Source organism: Prenolepis imparis, unplaced genomic scaffold, assembly GCF_030444845.1.
Source record: "Prenolepis imparis isolate NDT839.2.m4 unplaced genomic scaffold, iyPreImpa1.0 SCAF_8, whole genome shotgun sequence".
Lineage (NCBI taxonomy): Eukaryota > Metazoa > Arthropoda > Insecta > Hymenoptera > Formicidae > Prenolepis > Prenolepis imparis.
Genome location: NW_028141166.1, coordinates 8536474 through 8561071, shown reverse-complemented (window position 1 = coordinate 8561071; position 24598 = coordinate 8536474). Strand labels below are relative to the sequence as shown.

The following is a 24598-nucleotide window of genomic DNA, read 5'->3' as shown; positions in this document are numbered from 1 at the left end:
ATGCGGACGTCGGTCGAGTAGTAACGTTTCCCGATATTAAACAAACACGCTAACGAATATCATTCACGGCTATTACATTGACGTCAAATACAATCGAGGCGACGTCTCGCGCAACGAAATGCCGTTACGATACGCAAATATGAGTATAACAGTATATTGCGCGCGCGGTCATCCGGAAAATATATATGCACTCTTATAATAAGTAGATTTAATAAGTAGTCAAATAAATAATATACGACGGGAGAAAATTTAGACGCAAAACGATCGTGTCAGATTCTCGGATCATCGAACATCATTGCGGATTTTCTTCCACTTTCACGCACATCAGTTTGCATATTTTATTTTAACACCAGTCGCGGGACTTTTTTATGAATAATTTTTTAATAAGATCAGTCGTGGCGCGGTCGCGACGATCGGCAATTTATCCATGTCCAAGTTGTCATTTAATTCTTGATCGATTGCCAAGTCCGCGGAAAAAGCGTGGCGCCCACTTTCATTCGCGTAGAAGAAGAAGAAGGACGGGTACCTTCTCTCTATCTAGTATCTAGTAGAGTTTCGCGATTGCGATTTGTACCTTTCGTGCGACGTGAATGAAAAGGTCGCGATCGCGAGATCCTCTTCTCCTCCTCGTAGCGGTACAGAGGGATCGAAAACTTTTCAAGTTAGCCAGAGCCAGCCAGCCAGTCGCACATCTCATAATTTATTCTCGCGCGAGCGAGGAGGCACTTTGTGTAGAGGAACCTGCCATCGAGCATAAAGAAGAGCGTAAAGAGAGATTCCTGTCTCTTCTCTCTCCAAGTTCCCTTTTTTATATCCACTCCACGGTCGCGTCACAAATCCCACAAACGAGCCGGAACATATTATTCTCGTCTGCCTCTCTCCCGTTCATTTGTCCCCCCTTTTTTCCCCTCTTACGCATTCTTTAATTTTTCTTCCTTCTAATTGCCGCAGCGCGACCGCGATAGATATTTATCGTCAAGACGAAATAAATATATACAATTGGGCACAAGTGAACGATAATCATAATATATATACAATACAGTAAAGCTTTAATATAATTTATAATATAGTAGAACAATATTTTTTTTTATAATAAAAGAATAATTTATATTTTGGAATAATGATGATTACAAATAGTACAATTTGTACATGACTACGCGCGTATTAAAAAAGAAGAATTGTGTATCATATATTTAGAGAAGTATTGGGTCATACAGAGAGAAAGAGAGAGCCAGAGAAAAAAAGAAACGTGATGTATGTTTTTAAATTAACGACCGACGGGATTTCGCCGCGAGCGTTGCGAAAAATACAACGTTTCTGTCGGCGTCACGTGCTTCGATGTAACTGATGTACGATCGATCGATCGCTAGATAGGTCGCGTTAGATAGACACGCCGCACCGATTTACGTTCCTATGGTAGATCGGAAATAAATCGTTCGCGATAAAATTGACCGATCTCCGTTTATTCGCGCGGAACAATGTACACTTTTGGTTTGAAAATGTAACTCCGATTCAGCGAGAGAACATAAACAATGTATGACCAATATGTCATATTGTTGTTCGTCGATTGTTCGCAACAGCTGATCGGAAGGGGGATGATAGCTGCACGCTGCGTCCAGCTTGAAATCGTTCGTAACGAGCATTCTATATGCTTGCGTAATCGTGTAACATTGATTAACGAGCTGAATTATTATTCCGCAATTATCGCGACACGCCAGAGATTCTTTTCCGAGGAGAGCGTGAAAGTTTCGAAATGCATGCTGTCGACCGTCGTCAGATCTGAAAGGGTAAAATTTCCGCATTCCCTCGACGAGACAAATTCGACGTGGACGGAATCGATCCTTTAACGATCGATCAACGTCTATATCTATCCGTAGGTCTCCACGCATCGCGACTGTGTGTCGCCTTAATAAGATCGAGAGCGAATCGCTCCTCGAATGTTTTTCATCGGGGGATAGAGCCTTGAATCAAATCGCCGGTTAATCCGACGGAGTAATTACGGGTAAATTCAATCCGCGTATATTAATAGCCGTGCCGCGCCGATGCGTCGCGTAAGTTATCGGCCGGCTGCTGTCCGGGACAGGGCTGGACTTGGTGACCCGATATCGCGGATGTCGTCGGTGCGCGATATTGGCAGCAGCCGCACTTCGGAGTCTCAGAACGAACGGGAGGAGGAACAATAGTCGACGAGTCGCCGCTTATCTGTGACGTTGCCGATCCCTCCCGATCCACGATATTTCATCGTTAGCGAAATAAATATTCCTCTTGAAAATTATCTGCAAATATCGCGGCGCGCAATTATCGAATGGTTATTCTCAGCTCCCGCAGCGATATAATTGGCATCAATATTAATGGCGTCGATGTATATTTCGCAAAAATTTATAATGAGATAAAATCCCCACGTGCGAGAATAATATTTTCTTTCGTATACAGACAGAAAATATATAATTTTCTGACACATATAAAAAAAATCGACCGATAAAACATGCGTTAATGTAGGGAAATGCAATATTTCAGGAGATCGTGTCACGCTTTGCACGCGTCTCTCGAATGTCACATTATTTTTTAAATATCTTTGAACACGCCGTAAGGCGCACTCTTTTATACCGCGTCCGATTTTATTTCCGTTCCGTTACGGACAGCACGGATAATAACACAGCCGGACGATGCATTCCTCGGTTCGGATTTTTGCATCGCGCCAAGTGACGTTGCATCGTCGGCACCGCTAATGGACTGCGACGTTTTTACAGGCGGAGCTAAAAGCTCCGGTCCATAACGGTGACGTTTTGAACGCGTACTATTTATACTTGCGCACTATTAGCCAGTCTGATACGATAAGATCTGCAAACGGGCGAGCGAGGTGTTAAAAAAATCCGCGATTGTATACAGAAAGCGTATCAATAAAGATCGAAAATCCCAACTAATTAAAAGTTTTTATAATTTTTATTTTATCTCTCATTTAAAAAAAAAGATTAATGCGACATAAATTGATATAATTGAGAACGAACAGTCTATATAATTTAATACGACTCGCGAAATATGATTATATGTATAAAAAATTCTAACTCGACTTCCGTATTTTTACCGGAAACTTCACGTTTGACACACTTCAGTAAGAAGTATCGTCGACCGAGTATTTTCTCTCTCTTCATCCGGATAATATAATTTATTTGCGAAGGAGACATTTTTCTCGAAATGTAATATTCTTTTCCCTCCCCGAGTCTGCATTAAAACTTTTATTGCTCGTAATACTTTTTAGCGAGCGAATCGCTGAAAAGAGTTCAACTCGAACTTGGAGATACAATCGGAGAATAAATAAACGCAGCTAAAACAATCTGTGTATTTTTTTTTAAATAAAGAAAAAGAAAAAACGAGCCCTCTTTCTCGCGCGACTCCATGCCGACTTCGAGACGTAATAGCCTCCGACACAAATCCCTTTCGCGAAGACGGTCTTTCGGAAATAAAATCTGCGCGACGTAGGTGGTGCAAGTGAGCCGAGGAGGCACGAGATAGAGTTGGAGAACGTACGACCCAGACGCATAGGAAACAATCGCGCGGACGCGAGCAAGAGCGACAATAATGACGACGCTAGAGATAAGTGCGGAACCCCGACAATAAATATATAAGACTGATATCGCCCGTGGAGAAACAAAAAGGATAAACACTGCCCACTGTAGGAAGGAGAAGTAACGAGGAGCACGTTTCGCGCAGCAAGAAACTTCGCCGCAATATAGTACTCGCCGTATATCTTCCCGCGAAGAGATCACTTCGTGGATACTCTCGCGAGTATCGAGTGGTTAGCTTCGAAGAACCAAGAGAGAAGAAACCATGGAAATCGCGAGCAGCGACTTTGCCAGCATCTCCGAGAGCATCACGTCGTGTGCGAGTTCCTGAGGCGATCGAGAGGAAAGAAAATAGCCGGCGAAGAATCGTAAAGAGATGTCACTGAATCACAGATATTATGTAAGTAATCGGATTTGTGTTTTCAAAGGGAAAGAATGAATCGAGAGCAGAGATAAAAAATATACGAGTTTTATGCGAAATTATATTATGAGAAAATATGCGACCTTTATATGTATTTTTTTTAATTCCTTCTTCAAATTAAAAATAATTGTCGGATATGGGAGGTATTTTTCTGTGCGGATTAAAAATTGTGTCGAACATTCTCTCGCTTGGAAGATAATTCGTTTTTTTTCCTCGCGTACGCAGATATGCACTCTGATATTCGTATTGTTATATTCATCCTGATACGGGCAAAAGTTTTTAGTTACGAGAGCTGCTGAAGAAGCACTCGTCGCTATCAACTTTAAAGTCGGTTAGTGGGTTGGACGCGCGCGTCGAAAGTGAGAGATAAATATTAAAGGAGAATTTAACTGAGACACACAATTGCAAGTTCACCCGCCAACAATAACGAAAAGTTTCGTAATTATCAAAATAATTCATCTCCTGCACTTGTGTATGCACATGAATGTGCTGCACACACACAATATTATGAATAATGTAAACGATACAATATAATGAGGCAAGTAATATATCGTACTAATATATGGATAATAATTAAACCAATTTCAAAGTAAGAAAGAGATGATTCACTCTCTCTTCCGTTTCCCTCTGTCGAACACAAATTACGTTGCTCCAGTTAATAAAGTATGCCGAGATTACGCTCTCTACCACGACAATGCCGCATACTTGACGACAAATTCGAATCTCCCCGCGGTTATTGTTCGCAATGGCCGTAGCAAGCACATAATGGATAAGCGTGAAACCTCTCCTCCGGATGGCAGCAACGTTGCTGCCAAATATCGACCGCCAAGGTCTCCTACCCTTCCCGAGCGACATTCGACGAAAAATTAAAATTATCCCATTTTAAACCTCTTCACCCGCTTTGAGAAAACATCCTCAACGCGCTTGTGCTTCACCTCGAATAATTATGAATAATTAAAACATCCTTCTCTTATACTCGAAGCTTTCTTGCAAACACGCGCCTGAAAATTTCTCGTCAAGTTTCGTGCTTTATGATTGTGTGATTTTTTTTCGTACGATTTCATGTAAGTATACAGTGTACAGTTTCTCCGTGACAACGGAAGTATCTCGCCGAGTCAGCTATGTTTGCTATCGCGAGAGGAGAAAAGGGGGGGATTATTTATGCACATGTATCTGTCACTTGTATATCGATTCTCGCGGCATACGCGACATACATTATTGTCATTACCTCGCGCATTTAAGTGTGACTGGGACATCGAGGCGGGCGGACGTATAAAATATGAGCGTAAAAGTGTCGCTGACACGTTGAAAAAATCGCTACTGCAACCGAAGGAATAAATTATCGATATATACGTTCCGCGTTCTCCCTCCTCATCTCTCTTTCCCCTCTGCCATTTTTACAGGCCATTTTTCTTCGCGAAGTAAAAAAAGAGCGCGCCGAATTTTCCTGAGAAATATATAGGCGTTCAACATCGATCTCGAATTTATATCCATCCCGTCAATAGCCACGAAAATCAATTAAGGTGCATCGATACGTCGAGACAATTATCATCGTGACGCGAAAGAAGACGAGATAATTGCTGCGCGTTAAAAGTTCAATTAGCGAAGCGATTAAATGTACGATCGATCACCTGAAGAATGTTTTCCGAGAGAGAGAATTTTAGAGACAATCAGCGAAATATTTTCTCTAAAGTATGTCGTAATCCTTGCTTCCCTTCCTGATAGAAAACGCTGATCGATTGTAAAAAAAATAATATCAAAAATAACTTGAGAAGAAATAATTAAAAAATGCAAATAATAGAATCAACAAGAGCGAGAAATTATTTGAGCAAGAAGTGTATTGGAAGAAATTCTGTGTTTTATATATACATCTCTCTGTTTAAACTTTGTTTTACCATTAGCAGTCGGTCTACTAGAGACGAATAGCAGCGGTAATAAGTCCAAGTCTTTTAAGAGCGCCGGTGTTTCGCGAATTTCTGCAGCAGAGGAGATCAAAGTCTTTATTGTTCGCCGGCAAGAATACTTAGCACTTTAAAGAACAAAGGCCTCGGACATCAAAGATCTTGTCGAGAGCTAATGAGAAATTATTTGTACGTAGACCATTTCAGAAATCGTGTTTCTTCTTTAAAAATCACAGATATTAAATTAATAATTTCTTTTATTAGGAATGTGTCAAGAAGTTTTAAATTACAAGTTAAACTGAAAATTAAATTAACAATAAGTTTTGTCGAGAGTTAAGCTTCAAAAGTGTAATTACCGATTAAAATTTCAAACATGTTAAGTCTTAGGTATTGTCCAGAACAATATGCAACATAAACGTATTTTGTCGACGACAAATAGATGACAAATCAGTCTCGCGCTACGGGTTATCGACCGTATTGGTATTTCACGTCCGAAATCCAGGTGATCGGTGCCGAATAATGCAGATTCGCAGCATGTTTATTCATAGATTCGGTCACACCACGTGCGTAGCAGACGCACGTTGCACATCGTCTTGCACGCGTGCCGAATCCGCTCCGCTGATTGTACCGCATTGTGTTCTTTTGCTCTCGTTAGACGAGACGCTTTAAAGGAGTCTCTGAATCATCTCGTCTATTCGTAGAGACAAGGCTGTACGCGAGACGTCAAAAACAATCTGATAGAATATTCCTCGAGAAACACGATGTTTACGTCCTAATATGTTACACGACAAATCTCGGATTTAAATATGAGAAAGATATATAAAATTTAAAATACACACATGTTAAATGTGTTCTTAATATGTCGCTCGTAAATATCTTTTATTTTATTCCGAACAATTGCGATTCATAAATATATCTGGCTAAGAGGAAAGCGCGTCATTTACGACGTCAAGTGTCAAGATCGTGGACAAAATTGCCGCTGTCGACTTCCGTCATCGCGTTTGTTGCGAAAAGCCCCGTCCTGTCTGTCTGCATTTAACTCTTCTCGATTTTCTCGTTCGCGGACTGATTGACACGCGCATCGCAACCGGCCGCTAGATCACTTTTTCCCGACGACAACGCGACGTTAGCGACTTTTCGAAATGGCATACCGACGATGCTCCACGTAAATATAGATTTGCAAATTGATTCACATATGCGCGCACGTAGATCCGCATTAACCCATATTTCCTTCGTCCCTGCCATCGCTCGTTTTCACCGTAGAAAATGTTTTACGACAGTGTCTAAAATTAAATCTTGTAAAATTTTTTGAAAATGTCATATTTTTGTTCAAAAATCCAGACAAAATTAAAGAATTTTTAAATGCAACTTTTTAAAATGAATTTTTTTAATGTGTGCGTCTTCTATTAATGCTTTCAACTCATGCAAAGAAAAAATAAAGAGCTACTTATATAAGTTTTAAATGTTCAATTTAAAATTATCTGGAAAGAACAAAGAGAGAGAATAGCGATAAGATAAACATTTTCAATTTTTTTTTACTAAAAATTGCAATGAAAAGAGACACGATTTATAAAAGCAATGTAAGAACAAAATTATCAAATAGAGAATTGTTCAAAAAATTTTCAGAGTTCCAATATTTTGATTTTTTAAATAAAAAAGAAATCTCTAAGAATTTTCCCAGCTTTTTTTCAGGAAATAGACACTCTGTACGAGATTTGGAAAAACGGTCAAGCTCGTTCTGCATGAATTTTCTACAAAGTATAAATTTTCAGCGGACAAAATATTTTCACGTTTTTATCATAAAGTATATGCTGTATGCACAATATTCGTCGAGCTTACTATGCGCAAACACGCGATGCAGTTTTGAATAGCTGAAAGTCACGAATTTCCACGGATAAAAGGTGGCGTGAAAAGTTGTCGCGATCGAGGCTCACGAAAAGCAACATTGCATTTAAACATACTTTCCAGCTTCTTCAAGATAATCCGAAATTTTCGACGATGCGTGCATCGTTTACGAGAGATCCTGGATCGATTTCGAAGACGAGAGAGAATCGATTCAAGGACGAAGGAGCCGATCGCTACCGTTTACGTGACCTCGAAGGGTATTATGGTCGAGTGGTTGAGTTCTAATAGGATTAAACGCCGTCACAATAGGGTCGAATTATCAATTTCGCTACGGATAGCCGGAGAGATTCGCGAGAGGGAAACTCGGTCAGAAATTCATCGCGCGAAAATTTATCGAGCTTTCCGATCTGCGAAACTTACAGCGATCGGCGTTAACCTTGCGTGAGCAAACTTTCGTCGTTAGCATCAACGCGACAGCGATGTCAACGTAATGAGCGTTACATGCCGGATACGCGGGATATAGTACGCTAATGGAATGTTCAGATAACATGCACGGATAGATTACTGTGTATGTACTCCACATACTTTGTGTAGGTCAACGACGCGTCGTTTCTCTACGCCGCGCCGTTTGCTATCAGACTGATCGGGTTCGCGATCCCTCGGTTGATTAATATTTAGCATTCTATATGTCGTACAATTTGTCGAGGCGTCGTCATCGTCACGCGATCTTGTCAAGCGGCCAAATACATACAATAAATATTGATCGCTCTGAATGTTGATCAAAATCATCGTCGTTCTTGCTTTATTTGAAAATATTCCGATTAATGGAGCGACAGTGTTGAGCATTAATCGATAAATTTTAGTTGACTATACAGTAATTTATTAATCAATAATCGAAATTAATCAATCATCATATGTACGTATATGTAATCGGGACTAATTTAATCGATTAATGATATTAATCAGTGCAGAATTAATCGAAGCAAAGTAATCGATTAACACTTTTAAATGTTGTGTATACACGATTTATCAAATCGTGATTAATGTAATCGATTAAGTATTAATCGAATCACTGAATTGATTAATTTAATTCGACTGAATTATTATCAATTAAATTATTCGACTTTTATAATAAACAGAATCTAATTGATATTATAATGTATTCACCCGTCAGATATATGTATATATACTAATTTAAAAATTCAATTAAATTAATCGATTAAATTATTCAATGAACACTTAATCAATTACATTAATCACGATTTATCAAATCGTGATTTTTATACAACGATTAAGTGTTAATCGATTATCGAAATTAATCCCGAATACATATATGATGACTGATTAATTCTGATTATCGATTTTTAATGGTTTACTTAATGGTTCTAGTCAACTAAAATTTTATTCGATTAATGCCCAACACTGACAGCGACAGAAACTTTCGCTTTATCTACGAAAAAGTTAAGCCGTCGTAACGAACGTAACTTTAATTTATATGAACATTGAGGACAAGTTACGTCAATCCTGTTACCGTAATGAACCCTTGACGAAAGCGCGGGATTTAATAGAGTGGGAGGCTAATGCAACGGTCCGATAATACGATCGGAAAATTTTGTTTGGGTCAACAACGCGTTACGCTGTATTTACGCGGATGGCATAATGGCTATTAGTTCGATCACGTCGCAGCGATCGATCGACCGCGATAGAAATAGAATATTTAATATTCCGTCGTAATCTCTCCGCCGCAGTATAAAGCGTACATCATTATTATGCAACTTTTAAAATCATTATCCTCTAAACGAATTTTCCGAAAACGATGTCGCTTCGTTTTAAATTCGTTTAAAATTAAAGATTAATTCATTAAATCGGCGCGATAAAGAGATCTTTGTAGAGTAAATCGATAATTTTGAGACACACACCCACACATACACTCTCTCTCTTTAGTGCGAGAGAAAAATATCTCGTTACGTATTTTAAAAAAAATCATCGCGTGTGAGAATTGAATTTTGCGTAGAGCTGCGGTGGATACGGGGCGAGTCGCGTTTCGGGAAGAGGGTGGCGGCGGTGCAGAAAGGAGAAGGCCGGGAGGAGGGTGTGGGCCGTACTGCCAAAACCCGCGACCTAGATACCGATCGACCCACCGACACACATTAGAGGAGCCAAGAGAGGGAAACCGAGGGAAAGAGAGAGATAGAAGCGACGCGGGAAACGAAGATCGACGGAGACAGAATAAAAGAAGAGAGTGAAAGGGACAGATCGGATGCAGAAAGGCAACAAAGAGGCAAAGGAGAGAAAGAAAGACGCCGGAATCGAAAAACTAGAGGAGAGAAAATTCATTTCTGTGTGTGCATAGCGCCTGTTCGAGTGCATCTCTTTAAAACCAACCCCTTCTCTCTTTCTCTCTCTCGATAACAGTCAGTGCATTCGATGCACTGCGGATGCAAGGCTTATATAATACTCTCGGGATAGAAAGCGCGATGTATTTTATTTTTCAGCGGCAAGTACATTTAAATGCCGTAGCATCCGCACGAATAATGCTTTTTCTCTTCCTCTCTTTTTCCCTCCTGCTGTTTCTTACGCGATGCATCGGTCAGAATGGCTTCGAGGATGCTGCGTGCGCTTTTGAAAAGCTCGTTGAATTAATCGGATGGACTTTTTCCAGCGGCGAGAGTTATAAAAATCTATCTTTTAACTTTCCTACGCATTTGTATATTCAAATAATTTTTTTTGTATATATGTATATCTCGAGTAGAATAAAATATTACTCGTTCGTCGAGAGAATAAAAATGTTCTCTCATTTCTTCTTATACGTCAATAAAATCTCTTCTCTTACGTCTCTTCACAATAAAGTATCTCTATATTATAATTTTTTTAAGTTTTAATATTGTTTCGCGATTGACGATATTCTTATAATACAAAGGACGAGATTGTCAATTAGAGACGCCGATGGCGGAGTGGTAACAATTTCGAAATCAGTCGTCGTCGCGATAAACTTAATCCGTACAAGTTTGTGGGACAATCCATTTATGCATATTACCGTTCTAAAGGTGGCACGGAGTTATAGGACTTCGTGTCTCATAAAATTTAACATCGTTACACACAAACAAAGTTCAAGATTACGTGGTCGCGAGTCGAGAGTGCCTCCTACGTATAACTACAACTGTCATCGTTCACGCGATCGTAATCTCGCGGGCGAATCTATCTGCTCGCCGAGATTGCACAATATCGTAGTTGGATATTTTTACATGGATCCAAAAGAGCACTAAAACGTACAAAATATGAATAAATAACAAAAATATATTAATGAAAAATATGCCGAGATACGTAAATAAAATGCGTATAAAATTGCGTTAAATAAATAAAATACGTAGTCGCGAGATTGTGAGGTAAATTTGGACGGACAAAATTAACAGATAAATCGTAGACACGATCTATAACCGTGGACAGATGGATCCAATTACATCAGTATGAAAGAGGGTATCCCGATAGCGAGAGAAGTAAAAGGGACGCGAGCGAAAGACGTGAGCCTCGAGCAAAAGATCGAAGATTCGTCTGGACGGAGAAGAAAAGCTTGTTTTTCGAACTTATTTATCAACGTCCTCGGAAACGGAAAGAAACGCTCGCTCGTATGACGGAGTAGTAGTGCAAGGGAGGTGCGAATTTCTTCTATCTCGGTCGAGAGAATAGCCGCCACGTTTCTTATTGTCGTTATTAAAGAGCGGAAGGAGCGAACTCGTCGCGCTGACGCGGCGGTCATTAAAAATGTATATTCTATGCGGAAAATAGCAGCTTTCTCCCTCTCGATAAAGAGGAGGAAAATAACGTACGAGGGGATCGTTGTTGTTTGGCGCGAATCATCGCGTCGTAAACCGATCCGTTTAATTAGCGTCATAATTTCGCTCAAATTGTGTACGCCTGTCCGTTTGTAAAATAGCGGAGAGAGAGGTTGGCTCGCTGCCAGGCAGTAATGTAATGTAACGGAGTTGGTTCCTGCAATAAAAAAAAAGAAGTATCGAAATGGCGCGGATAATCGAAAATGACGCGCGAGACGATAATTTCGTTGATTTATTTTGGCAATATTCGTCCGTTAATACGATTTACTTGAGTCGAGTATAATATATTCAGATTTGTCGGACGTAGCTTAAAATCTGAGGAGAGTCTAGCTAGAATAATTCCTCCTGTAGAGCGTCCTAAAGGGACATTCGACTGTCGCGCAGGATTAAGGACGAAACGTGAATGCGCTACCAGGATGAAGAGACAGCTTCCCTTATCGAGTCCATGTTGACGCGGATATGATGTATACGGTTTATCTCAGGCTATATTTATGCTTATGAGCAAGTTTCTATGAAGGTAAAGAGAATTACACCCTCCCGGATTAAAAGCGAAAATATGAGCCTCGTGCAAGCAGTAGCATCCCTTATTCTTATTGAATTCGCTCTGCGACAAAATATAACGTCAGATTTTTAGCGTCGAATAATTCGAAAGAAGAAAGATATCGTATCGTCTTTAATTAAGATCTCTACGTGCGATAAAAGGGAAAAGTGTTGCCGCGTCTGTCATTTTTCTAATCGAAAAGTTGGGTAAACAAGCGGCGAGTGAATATATGCATCGAAATATGCACCTTCTCGTCTTCTTCGTTTGCACTCCGTCATCGCCGAATCGTGATCCGATAACGGGATGAGAGAGACGGTGAAAATAATAACAATCAATAATAATCGATACGCGAATTTATCGATTTTTTGGCAAACTCGATTCGACTGCAACTGGCGTTAATTAGATTAAGCGATGGATGAATATCCGCGGAATTATGCGAACATTCTGCACTCTTTTCTCGCGAAGACAAACGAAGAGTCCGGTGACGATGGCCAACCTTCGAGTTACCAAGAAAGTCGACACAGTGCCAAGTGATAGAAAAAGCGAGAGAAAAGAGAGAGACCGGAAGTTTCCGTAAATTATACACACCGAGCCATTTTGCGGACTTAATCAAACTTTCCCCTCCGGGGGATTAACCGGATTAAAGCTCGGTACCTCGCCGACGCTTCGCTCAGTCTACTCGCTATCGTTTTCGCGACGATGCGAGAACGAGAAAGTTCCCGGGATCGCTTCTGGTCCAATTAAATCTAGACAATGTCCAGATTACCGCGGCTCGCTCGTTATCGTACTTCGCTAAGGAAGTTCGAAAAGGGAAACGATCCGCTGTTACGAGCAGTCAATTTTTCAACGGACAGTTCGGAAAAAATATATGCATCTCTTTTTTTTTATATATATACCTATATAGTTTTTTATAAATATTATATATATATATTTATTTATGTAATAAAATTTAGTCTAATTAAATACTCAAATAAAACAAATCTATTTAGCGATAAAGAAAATGTTTACATTTAATTTATTTTCAATTATCTTAACTCATATGAAAAAAATATTAAACAAATATGCATTTCTCTTTTTTATGAGAGAAAGAAGAGATGTTTGTATGCTAGACCATTTTATCATATTCATCTTTATAACAAAGATGTCGAGAGTCTCTTTCTGCCCTCTCTAAAAGTCGCGTCTGTATATTCCGTTGCATAAAATAGAGATACACACCTCGAGGGGATTGTTATCGTCTCCTCGAGGAGAGAGCTCGTAACACAAGAAAGACTTCCTTCGGAAAAGTCCATCAATAGATCGGATCGCGAGCGATACCTGAACGCGGTCGGTCCGGCCATACTATAAACGCGCGAGAAGGTAAGACGTGATTTATTAGATATCTCATATATACAACAAGGTCCGACGAAGTCTAGGCTCTAGACTTATCCACAATGCCAGCCCATTCAGTTGTTCTTCACTGAAGCGTGCCTTTTTCAAACATTCTCTCGTTGCAATGTAAATGTTTGCTCCGCAGATTCGCTCAAAGAGATAGAGAGAGAGAAGTACCGTAAATTATTTAATTTCCCCCGGGGTTTATATCGATACTACGTACGTAAACCGAGGCGTTGAATGGGTATTTCGACAGAAGCATAATTTTTCACATAAATTTTATACGCGTTGCATTTTTTCTGCGTTTATGCATTAATTTCGCGCCGTCGAATAATTTGCGATTAATTTGCTCATTACAGTGCGACAGGATATCGACCATCCGGATACGATTCTGACAGTTAAATGGCTGATCCCTTACGTGATGTATATGATCGACGATTCGCGATGTATATGGTCGTGATTGTTGCGACATTAATGTACGCGCGCTGGAAACAACATCCCAGTCGGTGGATGCTCGTGTATAGAAATAGCTCTTCCGCAGATCTTCATTGTGCGGTAACGAGACGTTTCGCCGCAGGCGATAGATATATAGTCGTAAAACACAGAGTTACTTTGCTAGAACACTCCACAGCGGGTAGTAAGACGCCGGTATTATTACCGTATACCTCGGGTTAGTAATCGTACGAGGTAATCGAATATGCCATTAATATAAACCACTTACATTACCATATTGTAACTTATCTATTACCTCGAGGTCTTGCGCGCGACCAGCTGATTTACCTAACGCTTCACTCTGCGAGAAGAATCAGTATATTTGCGATATATTTTTTTTCGGCGAATTTTTGAAAGTACGCATCTGCAAAGCTACAGATACATAAATAACAAAAGCTCTTTGTTCGATTTTATTCTCGTCCCGTTAAATTGCAGAACAGAAATCGAATTCGCTCCAAAAACGCCGAATCCGCAAAACTATCCGATCTATATATATACAACACAGAGACAGAATGCGTCGTGTTTCTATTTTGCATTTTCAATGTAACGGGACGCTTTCATTGTGCAACGGATATTTTCCAGCGCGACGCGACATTTCCGTTCCATTCGAAAGAAGAAATTAAAGTCAACGGCAGAAAGAGAGTGTTGGCAGTCTTCGGATGCTTTTTGCCGGACCGTCGTCGATCGCTTCCCGATAATATCGAGAGAGCACGTTGGTTGTTACAACGCGTCCCCGTGATACACTTTTCAAGTCACCGACGTGCGCGAACTATTGTTAGCGTCACGAACCTGTTTCCGGAAGGAAATTAAACGTGTGAACGGAGAATTGCCGAGTTCAACAAGATCGCGACATCGTTTCGACGCGTGAAAACAATTTTTTTCAGCTCGCTTCCGCGTCATTTTTTTCATATGGTTTGAGACGAAAAAAAAAAAAAAAAATCAATCGCGATAAAATAAACTGAAAAGAGCGATAAGAGTTGATAAATGTAATTCAAAGGCTTTCGGTCGCAGAGTAATCGCGAATCGAAAAGACCGGAATCGTCGTGCGATTTGATTTCATTGAGCTTCCGGTTATAAAACGGGGCCCTCGACGATCGATCGACGAGAGTCAAGTGACCCGAATAACCTGCCGATTGAATTTGGCCGTCATTATTTATTTAGGTGGGCCCCATTCGGCCGAGCAATCTCGAGACACGACATCTCGAGAGGAGAAAAAGAGAGAGAGGAGATCTCGTCGGGATCTCGCCGAGATACGGGCGAGTCAATGATCGATTTTAATTTCCGCCTGTTGGAGGAAATAAATTGCGCTCGCTTGTGTATAGAGAGAGAGATAAATCGTGTCCGGTGCAAACGCTTGTACGTGTGTGTATGCCCTGCACTGTCACGCTAAATGCGCAAATTGGCGGGTACGTGAATGGTCAAATTACTCCGACGGCACGCGTTAGAACGACGATACGCAGACTCGGAAGCTGGGATGAACACGTCGCTTATTATTGGTCCGCGAAAGTGTTGGCGGTGGTAAAGTTCGTTTGATAAACGAGCAACGTATCGACATTCTGATGAACGGCGATGTTTCTTCGCACGGCAAGTTCACTACTTTAATTTACTCGTCATTTTATTTAAGATTAATTATTATGTACGTGGCGAAGTATCTCTCCGAGGAAAAAATATATAAATGACACGACACGATTATTATTAAACGCGCGCGTTTCGATTTATTTTCCAGTGTCAGTCCGAGTCAATATCGCTGAATATAGTTATTAGATTTATTTCAAACGCAATGATGCGATTTATTCGCTCGCTGATTGGCTTTACCATCGTGAAACGAGATTATTTTCGACAAAGTCTTCTCTCGTAATGGCTCTGATATTTTGCAGAGAGGGATGGAATATTTCCACTCGAAAAGGGGCGCGCGCTGGAGGGTTGTTCCAAAGCGAAATCAGGACGGACAATCAAAATGGAGTCATCGGCGAAGGGTGGCCGGGAAGGCGAAGAGTACTTTATCACATGGAACAAGCCGCGGCGATCAATTTGATTTTTAATTTAATCTCAGCAGCGCACGCGAAACGCGAGTTCGCCTCTCTGCCTATATAAATACGTAACATTTCATCTTGCTGCACACAACTAAATATCGTCTCTCGACTTATGAAAATATAGCGTAGCGCGCCACGATGTGTATATCCTATATATTTTTAAAGAATCAGATATTTCCTTTTTCACGAGCCATGAATTCAGCATAATATGAAATAACGGTATTAACTGAAATTTTTATGAGAATAAAAGCGGAATTAAAATACGAGATATCTCATCAGAGAGTTTTTATTTTTCTTTTCTTCATCATAAATCCCAATATCCCTTCTGTTGTCCGCATTGTTATCTCTTTATATTTCTAAAACCATTATATATTTATTTATTAAGTGCGGTCTCGAATTATAAAAAAAAAAAAAAAAAAACAACAACAAATTCCGCCTCTCTTTTATTTTGATGCAAATATATCTTTTGCGGGAAAAAACTCGAGTGATGCGGCGATTGAAGCGGTTGCAAAAGAGAGATTGCTGAGAGTAAAGATGAAAGAACGTGAATGAGAGAGAGGAGGAGAGAGACAACATCGAGAGGAAGTGGATAAAGAGAAAGAGAGCGAAAAGAAGAAGCTGTCGAGTAGACCATCGCGATGTGACCGAATTAATTATCGGTTTTTGCCGCGACCTCGCCCAATCCGCATTTTTTTGCTGGCACGCGCATTTGTATCCTCTCCTTCCGTCCTTACTCTTTCGTCTTTTGCGGCGAATGCACGAGTTCGCGTTTAACCCAGAAAGGCTACATCCGCAAACGAAGTGCTCGCCGCAACTTCTCTTCCCTCAGCGTGCATCTTTCTATTCTACAGCCTCTCTTTCGCAATTTTTTCCGTCATCCTTTCTATTCTCATCGGAAAGTAAACCTGTCTTTTTTCTTTTTTCTTTATCCTCGCATTTAGACATCTCTTTGTCTTGCCAGAGCTTCGTTAATTAATTTCTCTCTGACAATATCATATTTCACGTATTTTGCATACATTTTTAAGAATAAGAGCATTTGTCAGACGGCAAAGAAAAATAAGAATAATATTTCAACGTTCGTTGTAACTTCTACGATAAGAAATAATGCCTGTGAGATATATAATTCAAGGCTATTTCAGGGACAGCAATTAATTTACTGAAAATAATGAAGCAATTAAGGATTACTAATAAGTCACTCGTCACCGTGAGCGCCAACCGACTTGTTGGAAGATAAAAATGTTTTTCTTTTTACGCTTTTGTACAGAGGACCCCGCCGCTCGCTTATTCACCGATAAATGCGAATGCGATCGATCATTACGCGCCCCTGAATTCGCCCGCGGCGTTAATTCATTTCAACCGTGGTTCTCGATTTTCCATCTTCGAAAAATGCGTGCCGATAAACCGACGCGATTACTCGCTCGATTTATTCTCGTCGAGGATAAAAATATTTTAAAGCCCGTTGCCGCGAGCTGCGCAAAAGGTGCTAGTCCCTTTGACAACTAAATTAAAATGCGCGTGTACTTTCGAGGCCATACAACTCCGCGATCATCGACCTTCGAATTTCGACAAGTTATTCAGAATGCAGGTATCTAAAGATCTCTCTAAATTCTTGAGAATCTATGAGACTGCAGAGAATTTAATCTCCTTGTAAGCAACGATTCAATCATTTATGATTTAATCATGTGGAGAGGAATCTAATTCATGTAAAAATCTATCAAAAATATATGTTACATGAAATTCATAGTCTTCGCGTTTTATCCTGAAATTGCACGATTTAAAATCTTCAAGTTCTCGCGAGAAATAGCGCGATAATCGAAAGCATTAGATATCGTAAATCATTCGCGAAAATGGGCAGCTCATTAATAAAAGGCCTTTACCGGGGTGAGGAAGTGGCGTCCGCTACTGTGGTGGAAGCTCGAAACTGGCAAGATACCAAGTCACGAACAATACTGCCAGAAATTCCGACACGTTCTCTATTCGAGCCAATCGAAAGGGGGCTCCTCTCTCGCCTGTCTGCCTTGTCTGAAAAATGTCGCGATCCCCGTCGAAACGCATCGCCTGTCGTCCGATGCGAACACGAAATCGCGATTAAAGCCGGCAAATGATAACAAAGACTCGCGATTTCGGAAAAGATTCAATGCCCGGATAACAATGGAGAATTATATTCCATCGATGTTGAAAAGGAACGTTTATACCCGAACAATGCGACAAAATGCTCTCTACGTGCGGCCTTCTTTTAAACTTTTAACGTTGGAAGAGAACGTGTCCATTCGAGAATCGAATGGATATTCGGATGTACATGAATTTTCGAAATGACGAAAGAATCGCGGTGTAAAAATCACGATCTCTTGACGTCACAATCGAAACGCGAAATAATTAGCGGCGCAACTGCGATGCTGTCCATTCGAAAGATCAAAGCCCCCTCACTTCCTTTAATGTGTCTACATAGCTTACGGCTATATAATTGCGCTATATGCATATACGTATACATATGCAAGTACTACGCGTGCGAGCATATACATATTTGACATATATACTTAGATGTATGTATATGTTATCCATTCGTAATAACGGATTGCAAGCTAGACCGAGAGCTTTGTGGCAACAAAACAGGCCACGCCGCTGAATATTCTGCGAATCTCCCCCCGCCCTCGATGTATATTCATTTCTTCTCATAGCGTTTCGACAACTCGAACAAAAACATTCGAGACGATCGGGATCTAAAGCCGTTTTCTTACGTAAGACATGACAAGTCTCAACTAAATTTTACACGGAATTAATAGCACCGGACTTTTTTAAATAAATAGAAATAGCGATTGAAATTTGCGCATTTTGTTAATTTTACTCTCTTTCTCTCTTTCTGTTTGAATTATTTCTATGTAATTTGACGAAACAATATTATTGTATTTGCACTAACATCGTGAGAACTTGATTACTCCTTTGTCGTGGCTTTCATAAGAGCGACGCTGACGCGCTTAAGTGCATTTCTGTTAAATGCGACGACAATCCCCCGAGCTTGGCGAACCGATCCTTGCCGAGGGTGTGATTGCATCAGAGCGAACATTGGTGAAGCGGCTTTAGTTTCCGCTCAATGCGAACGTCGAGATTCAGTCGATCGCTCTAACCAGCAGAATGTTTTAAGGGATTTCCCTCGTACTATTTACCGTCAAGTTATACTACTACGACGCGCGAGAAGTGTGGAAACGCAACGCGCGAGATCAGTCTCGGTTACACTCTAAGCTGTTTGCGTCCGCTTGATTGGATCTACGTCTGCATCCACGCACACATAGATGCACTTGGATTAATTACTTAACGTTACGTCAGTCGAGAATTAGAGCGTTGCATGCATTCGAGAGAGAAACGTGGGACAATATGGTATGGAAAGAATTTTATGAGAATTTCTCTGATTAATATTTATCACAATAAAAATAATAATATATCTATCACAATAAAATATAAAATATGTTTGATTAATTTTATTAAACTGCATGGTAAAATTAATCAAACATATTTTATATTTTATTGTGATAGATATTATTATTTTTATTGTGATAAATATTTATCAGAGGAATTCTCATAAAATTCTTTCCATACCATATTGTCCCACGATTACCATGATTTTCAGAGTAAATTCTAAAAAAAAATTCTCTCAGTGTAGACTAACTTATTTTCGAATAAATTTTACAGGTAAAAAAAAAAAAAAAAAAAAGAATCTCTCAAGATGTATCGGCTACGAGAAAAATATCGTGTACCTACGTTTATAATTTCTAGACATTAGACGCCCGATCATAAATATTGAGCTAATGCGATAATTATGGCGCACAGGTAGACAAAAGGGACTCCCTAAGCTCCGTCGTGATTGGTCAATTTGTCCAAATAGATGCTCGCCGTCGGACGTAAGCTTCTTATTTTCACACGAAACCGCCCCGGAGCGGAGGGTAAGCCTCGGAATAGCAGCAATTAGAATTGTCGGACCTTTTTCGGAGAAGCCCGATCCTCGCTCTCTCTCGGTGTGCATCCCACCGCCCACGGCACGGTATGATTGAACACCGGTTCATTTAAGGGATTTAGGAATCAGACGGATCAAGAAAGGGAAGAACCTGTTCCCTGCTGCCCGTGATGTTTTATTGAACTCGATAGAGCCGCGCGTATCGTATCCGAGATTAGGTGAGATTATGTAAAACGACACGAAGGATTAGATCTATATATATATATCTATGTGAGATTTCTATTAATATTTTATACCGAGATTACACTTAGCGGAAATATTGTTGTTATAATATGCATCGTTTGATATAATTAAATTTGATTTGTGATACCCAAAGTAATTGTATATTTTACATATATTGATGAATATTATATAAAGTGTTATATAATATTTATAATATATATATAAATATAATAATATATATATAAATTATAAAATTACAATATAATATGATATATAATATTAATTTGTCATCAATTTGTCAATAAAAAATATTATATATTATAATTATATCATATTATAATTTTATATATATAATATTTCTCATATTGATAAATCAGATGACTTGTATGTTAATTCAAGTAAGAAACATTGCTTTTTATATAAGTTGCAGAAATGTGGAAGTCGGTCGAATCGATGGCAGCCGTCTCGTTTATTTCGATGACGAAGCGTCAGCTGCACTTAACTTAATGAAAAATATTGTAGCACAAATTTCTCCAGTATCGCATGCGATAGGTAGAGACACGCATTAGAGATATACAATCCGGGGGAATGTATTTTTTTTTTTTTTTTACAAAACATCAAGAGATCCATTTTTCTACCCAATGTTTTCCTAAACTCCTTCGAAGAGTCACCGAAATGACAGATTTAGCGTTCATACGTTGCAAGATGTCTTTGATATTTATTTAGCTGCGGGAGCCTAAGAGCTAATAAATTCAATGGAAAACTGGCGCGAGCTTATTTCGACCCTTCAGATAAGGGCGCATAATTTAAGAGGAAAGAAATATATATGTGAGAACGAGCGAGAAAAAGGGTGGGAAGGAGAGGAACGGAAAGCATATTTTCGGTTGAGATATGCGTACCACTCCGACACGCGAAGCCAAAGGTCTTGAAGGTGAGATTTCTCGGATTTCCTTGTAAGCGCCTTATATCTTCGTCCATTTCTTATCCGAGGTGCGTTTCTCGGTGCCGATTATCGTTTGATATATATTCGAAGAGTTCGGAGAAAAATCGGCCAAATGGAAATTCTCTTATGGATCTTTCACAGAGTCCGTTGCAGATCGGATCCGTAAAACGCGCGATAATAAATTATTGCAAATATAAGATGCGCGCACACTTAAAAAGTACGTAATTGAAAATTATACGCATCTCATTATAAAATAGCTATTCATAGTCACATTTTTTTTGTACTTAATTTATACCATAATATTACAAGCTAATTCAAAATTAGATAAAATATAAAATAAAATCAGAAGGGATGTTTCCGGTTGTATCGGCCTGCTGAGAATTTACGATTCGACAAAATAATCTCGAAACTCCCTCATACGCGGTGTGCGGTTTCTGTCAACGCGCACGGATAATTTTCTTGTTTCGGAGCGGAGGAAGGCAGGAAATCGGCGGAAGGAGAACGAGCAGACAGGGTGGTCCAGAGTCTCTGGATTATTGCGGACGCTGCGGCGTGAGCGCGTCTGGAGAACGAAGACAAAGCAGGAGCCCTTTTTCTTTTTCAGCGAGATATGACCTTCGCGCACTCGGATTACGATCGTAGAACGCGGTTACACGACCGGGCTAGTCTATCCCTTCTTGTTTTACGTGTGGCAAATGTTTACGACTCCCACGCAATCGACACTTTTATTTCGTATTTGATGTTGAGCAGACGTGCCCTTAATATGTTCACAAGAATCCCTTTTTTCAGAATTCACGGCTGCTTCACGATCCTTCTGCGCCTATTTCTCGAGATGAGTAACTCGGGCACAAATTATTTGACGTGATAAGTTGATAATTATATAACGCGATAGTTAAGCATGAGAAAGCGTAAATTACTCGGAAGTATTTCTCGTTCCCGTGCGTCTTTCGTAAGAAAAAATGTACAGTCGTTAAAAATCAGTCAAGTATTTCAAGATCAACGCAATAAAGTTTTTAAAAAAAACTCTTCGTATATAATAATAAAATTATCCCATTATTTTATTGACAGATCCCGTTGCACAATTATGCGCTTATATTATTTTCAAAATATTTTTAAATATATATAATCAGAAATTCATAGATGCATGGTCGTTTGAATAAATGAGGAAGATTGCACGGGAACACAATTATCAGCGTTTACGTTCGATCCATCTCCGTTTGTGTGTCGGCGAGTTAAAATACGTCACGTAAAATATGCATTCGCGATTTGATGTAACCACATAAGAATCATTCGAGATGCAGCTCTTTGGACCTTGGCAGTCATCAAAAGTAAGCGCGCGAGTACTTTGCGCTCGCTGAATATTTATCAGGTGTCTCTAATAAACCTTACATAAGCGCGACGTCGTTGGTCGGCGCGTTTAGCAATCATCCGGGAAAAAGCGGCGCGTTTTAACGGCGAAACAAAAGCAGCTTCAAGGAAAATCGTTGATTTAATTGACGCCATTTAGCATAATATAGTTAACGGCGGATCGGACCCGGATAGTTGAATGAGCCTTCTTTCTCGCATCGCTACCGTAACCAATTATTGTACGCACAATGGGTTAGGCACTACATTATTCGCGGCCGGACATGGGCAATAGGCGTGAAATATCGTGTAAAAGTTCCAATGTATGTCCTCTCTTTGTCTCTTCTCTCTTTCTCTCGCTTTCTGTTTTGCGACCCAACCCTACACTTTACGTTCTCGCTCGCTCGGAAACATGCACAGCCGTTCATCCGTTGCATTATTTTTGGAACCACGGAGCATTCCTTTCTCATACGATGCAGACCAATATCGTATATTCTAAAAAAAATTTACGGCACGATAAAAAAATGTATAGCTATTTAAGTCGAGTAAAAAGAATTTAGTTTTTAATAAATTTTTTGTCGCGAGAAAATGAAATAAAGATGAGCCGCGGAAAAAAGACAAATTACAACGTGCGATAATATAGTGCGAGGAGAGAATCGTGCCGCGATTATGATCGACCTCCCAAGTGTTTCCGAATAACGTGGCATAAAAAATGGAAAAGACGAGAGGCCCGATGATCCTCGTCAAAGTCACGCACGCACCTAAAGCGAGGGTTAATGGAAACGTTAACGTCGACACGAAACGCTGTCTTCTCCCGAAAAGAGTCTCGGGCGTGATATCTTTTTTGTATGTACAAATTACACGGATGCTGCTCCGGAGCAAGCGAGAACGATATATCCCGGAGTCCAAAACGTGCCACATGTAGAAGAAGAGATTCTTCGATAATTGCCTCGTCGGGAGTAAAATTTCGTATTCGATTTATTTAAATTTCCCTTTGATATTCTATCAAATATATATCGTACAATGAGATTTGAGCCCACCAAGGTTTCCATTCAACGATATACATTTTCCCGGAATATATATTTGGATCGCCGAATCTCATCAAAACTGTGACACGATTCAATCTCTCTGTCTTTCGGTATTCATGGGATTTTGTCGCAATAATTCGCGCGCGATAGAGTTTATTGACCTATCCCGAATCGAGCTCTTTCTCTCTCGTCAAAACAATCCCACTTCAATATCATCGATGAAAATTCGCGCGGCAAGCTCATCACTTTCACGTGTACACTTTTGCACAAATACGTGCCGGATGATCGTCGCGGACACGCCGCGTATGCACTTCTCGCTCGCTTCGCATAGACGATTCATTGTTCTCGTTTAATTGGTTTTTCCCTCGCAGACCCTACAAAAATTGCCGCGCGAGCGCGTGTCAGTCTCGCGATTGATCCGATTGATCCGGAAAAAAAAAAGATTTCGCTCACTCTCTCCCAGCGACAAACTCTATCTTGTCGCTGTACGAGGCATCCGTTTGCGCGAGATTGCATTTCCGCGACTATAGTATATGCACGTGGCAGGAGGGTAAAGATGTCACATATGGGCGTCACACCGTCGCGTCTCTATAGATCAGTCTGTACGCTCGAGAGATTATACGTACGTACATGCATCGATACAAAAAGGCGACGAGATCTCGCGACGCCTGGATATTCTCAACATTCCGATAGGCGACAGCGTAACAGGACTTTGCAGATATAATTCATCTGTCGCGACACAGACGCGATATAAAAACTAATTGTCGATTAAATCACAGTTTTGCAATACACATATTTCTCGATAAAGAATTACATTAATAAATAAATGTATTTTCGCAAGAAGTTTTCATTCTGCTAAAATTTCTACCCTTAATTTCTGTGCAACATTCAATAACGTGCAGCGGTGTTCATTTTAATAATACCGTAAGGCAAATTCAATATTAACTATCCCGTAACTGAGCCAAACTTCCAAGGCACTCCCTCCTCGACAACCCTCCCTTTCTCGAAATAGGCGCCTTTCATTAAGGACGAGTTATTCTGTAGCTTTGTTTCACCGACGACGAATTCGCGAATTCCAAGTACTCTCGGAACGGGTGTCATTTGCCCTGGCGCGC

General features: G+C 40.1%; 2 protein-coding genes across 3 annotated transcripts in view; one reads left to right on the top strand and one right to left on the bottom strand.

The window, feature by feature from the left end:
• The window catches only part of LOC145939753 (mediator of RNA polymerase II transcription subunit 20-like), an 81078-nt gene that overhangs the window by 20082 nt on the left and 36398 nt on the right, over window positions 1-24598 (bottom strand). The gene's annotated exons all lie outside the window — the stretch shown is intronic.
• The window catches only part of LOC145939747 (facilitated trehalose transporter Tret1-2 homolog), a 56981-nt gene that overhangs the window by 4298 nt on the left and 28085 nt on the right, over window positions 1-24598 (top strand). The window contains exon 2 of the mRNA XM_083044322.1: window positions 3481-3963. Within this exon, the coding sequence (XP_082900448.1) occupies window positions 3940-3963 (24 nt within the window). The 5' untranslated portion in view covers window positions 3481-3939. The remainder of the gene's footprint in view (window positions 1-3480; window positions 3964-24598) is intronic.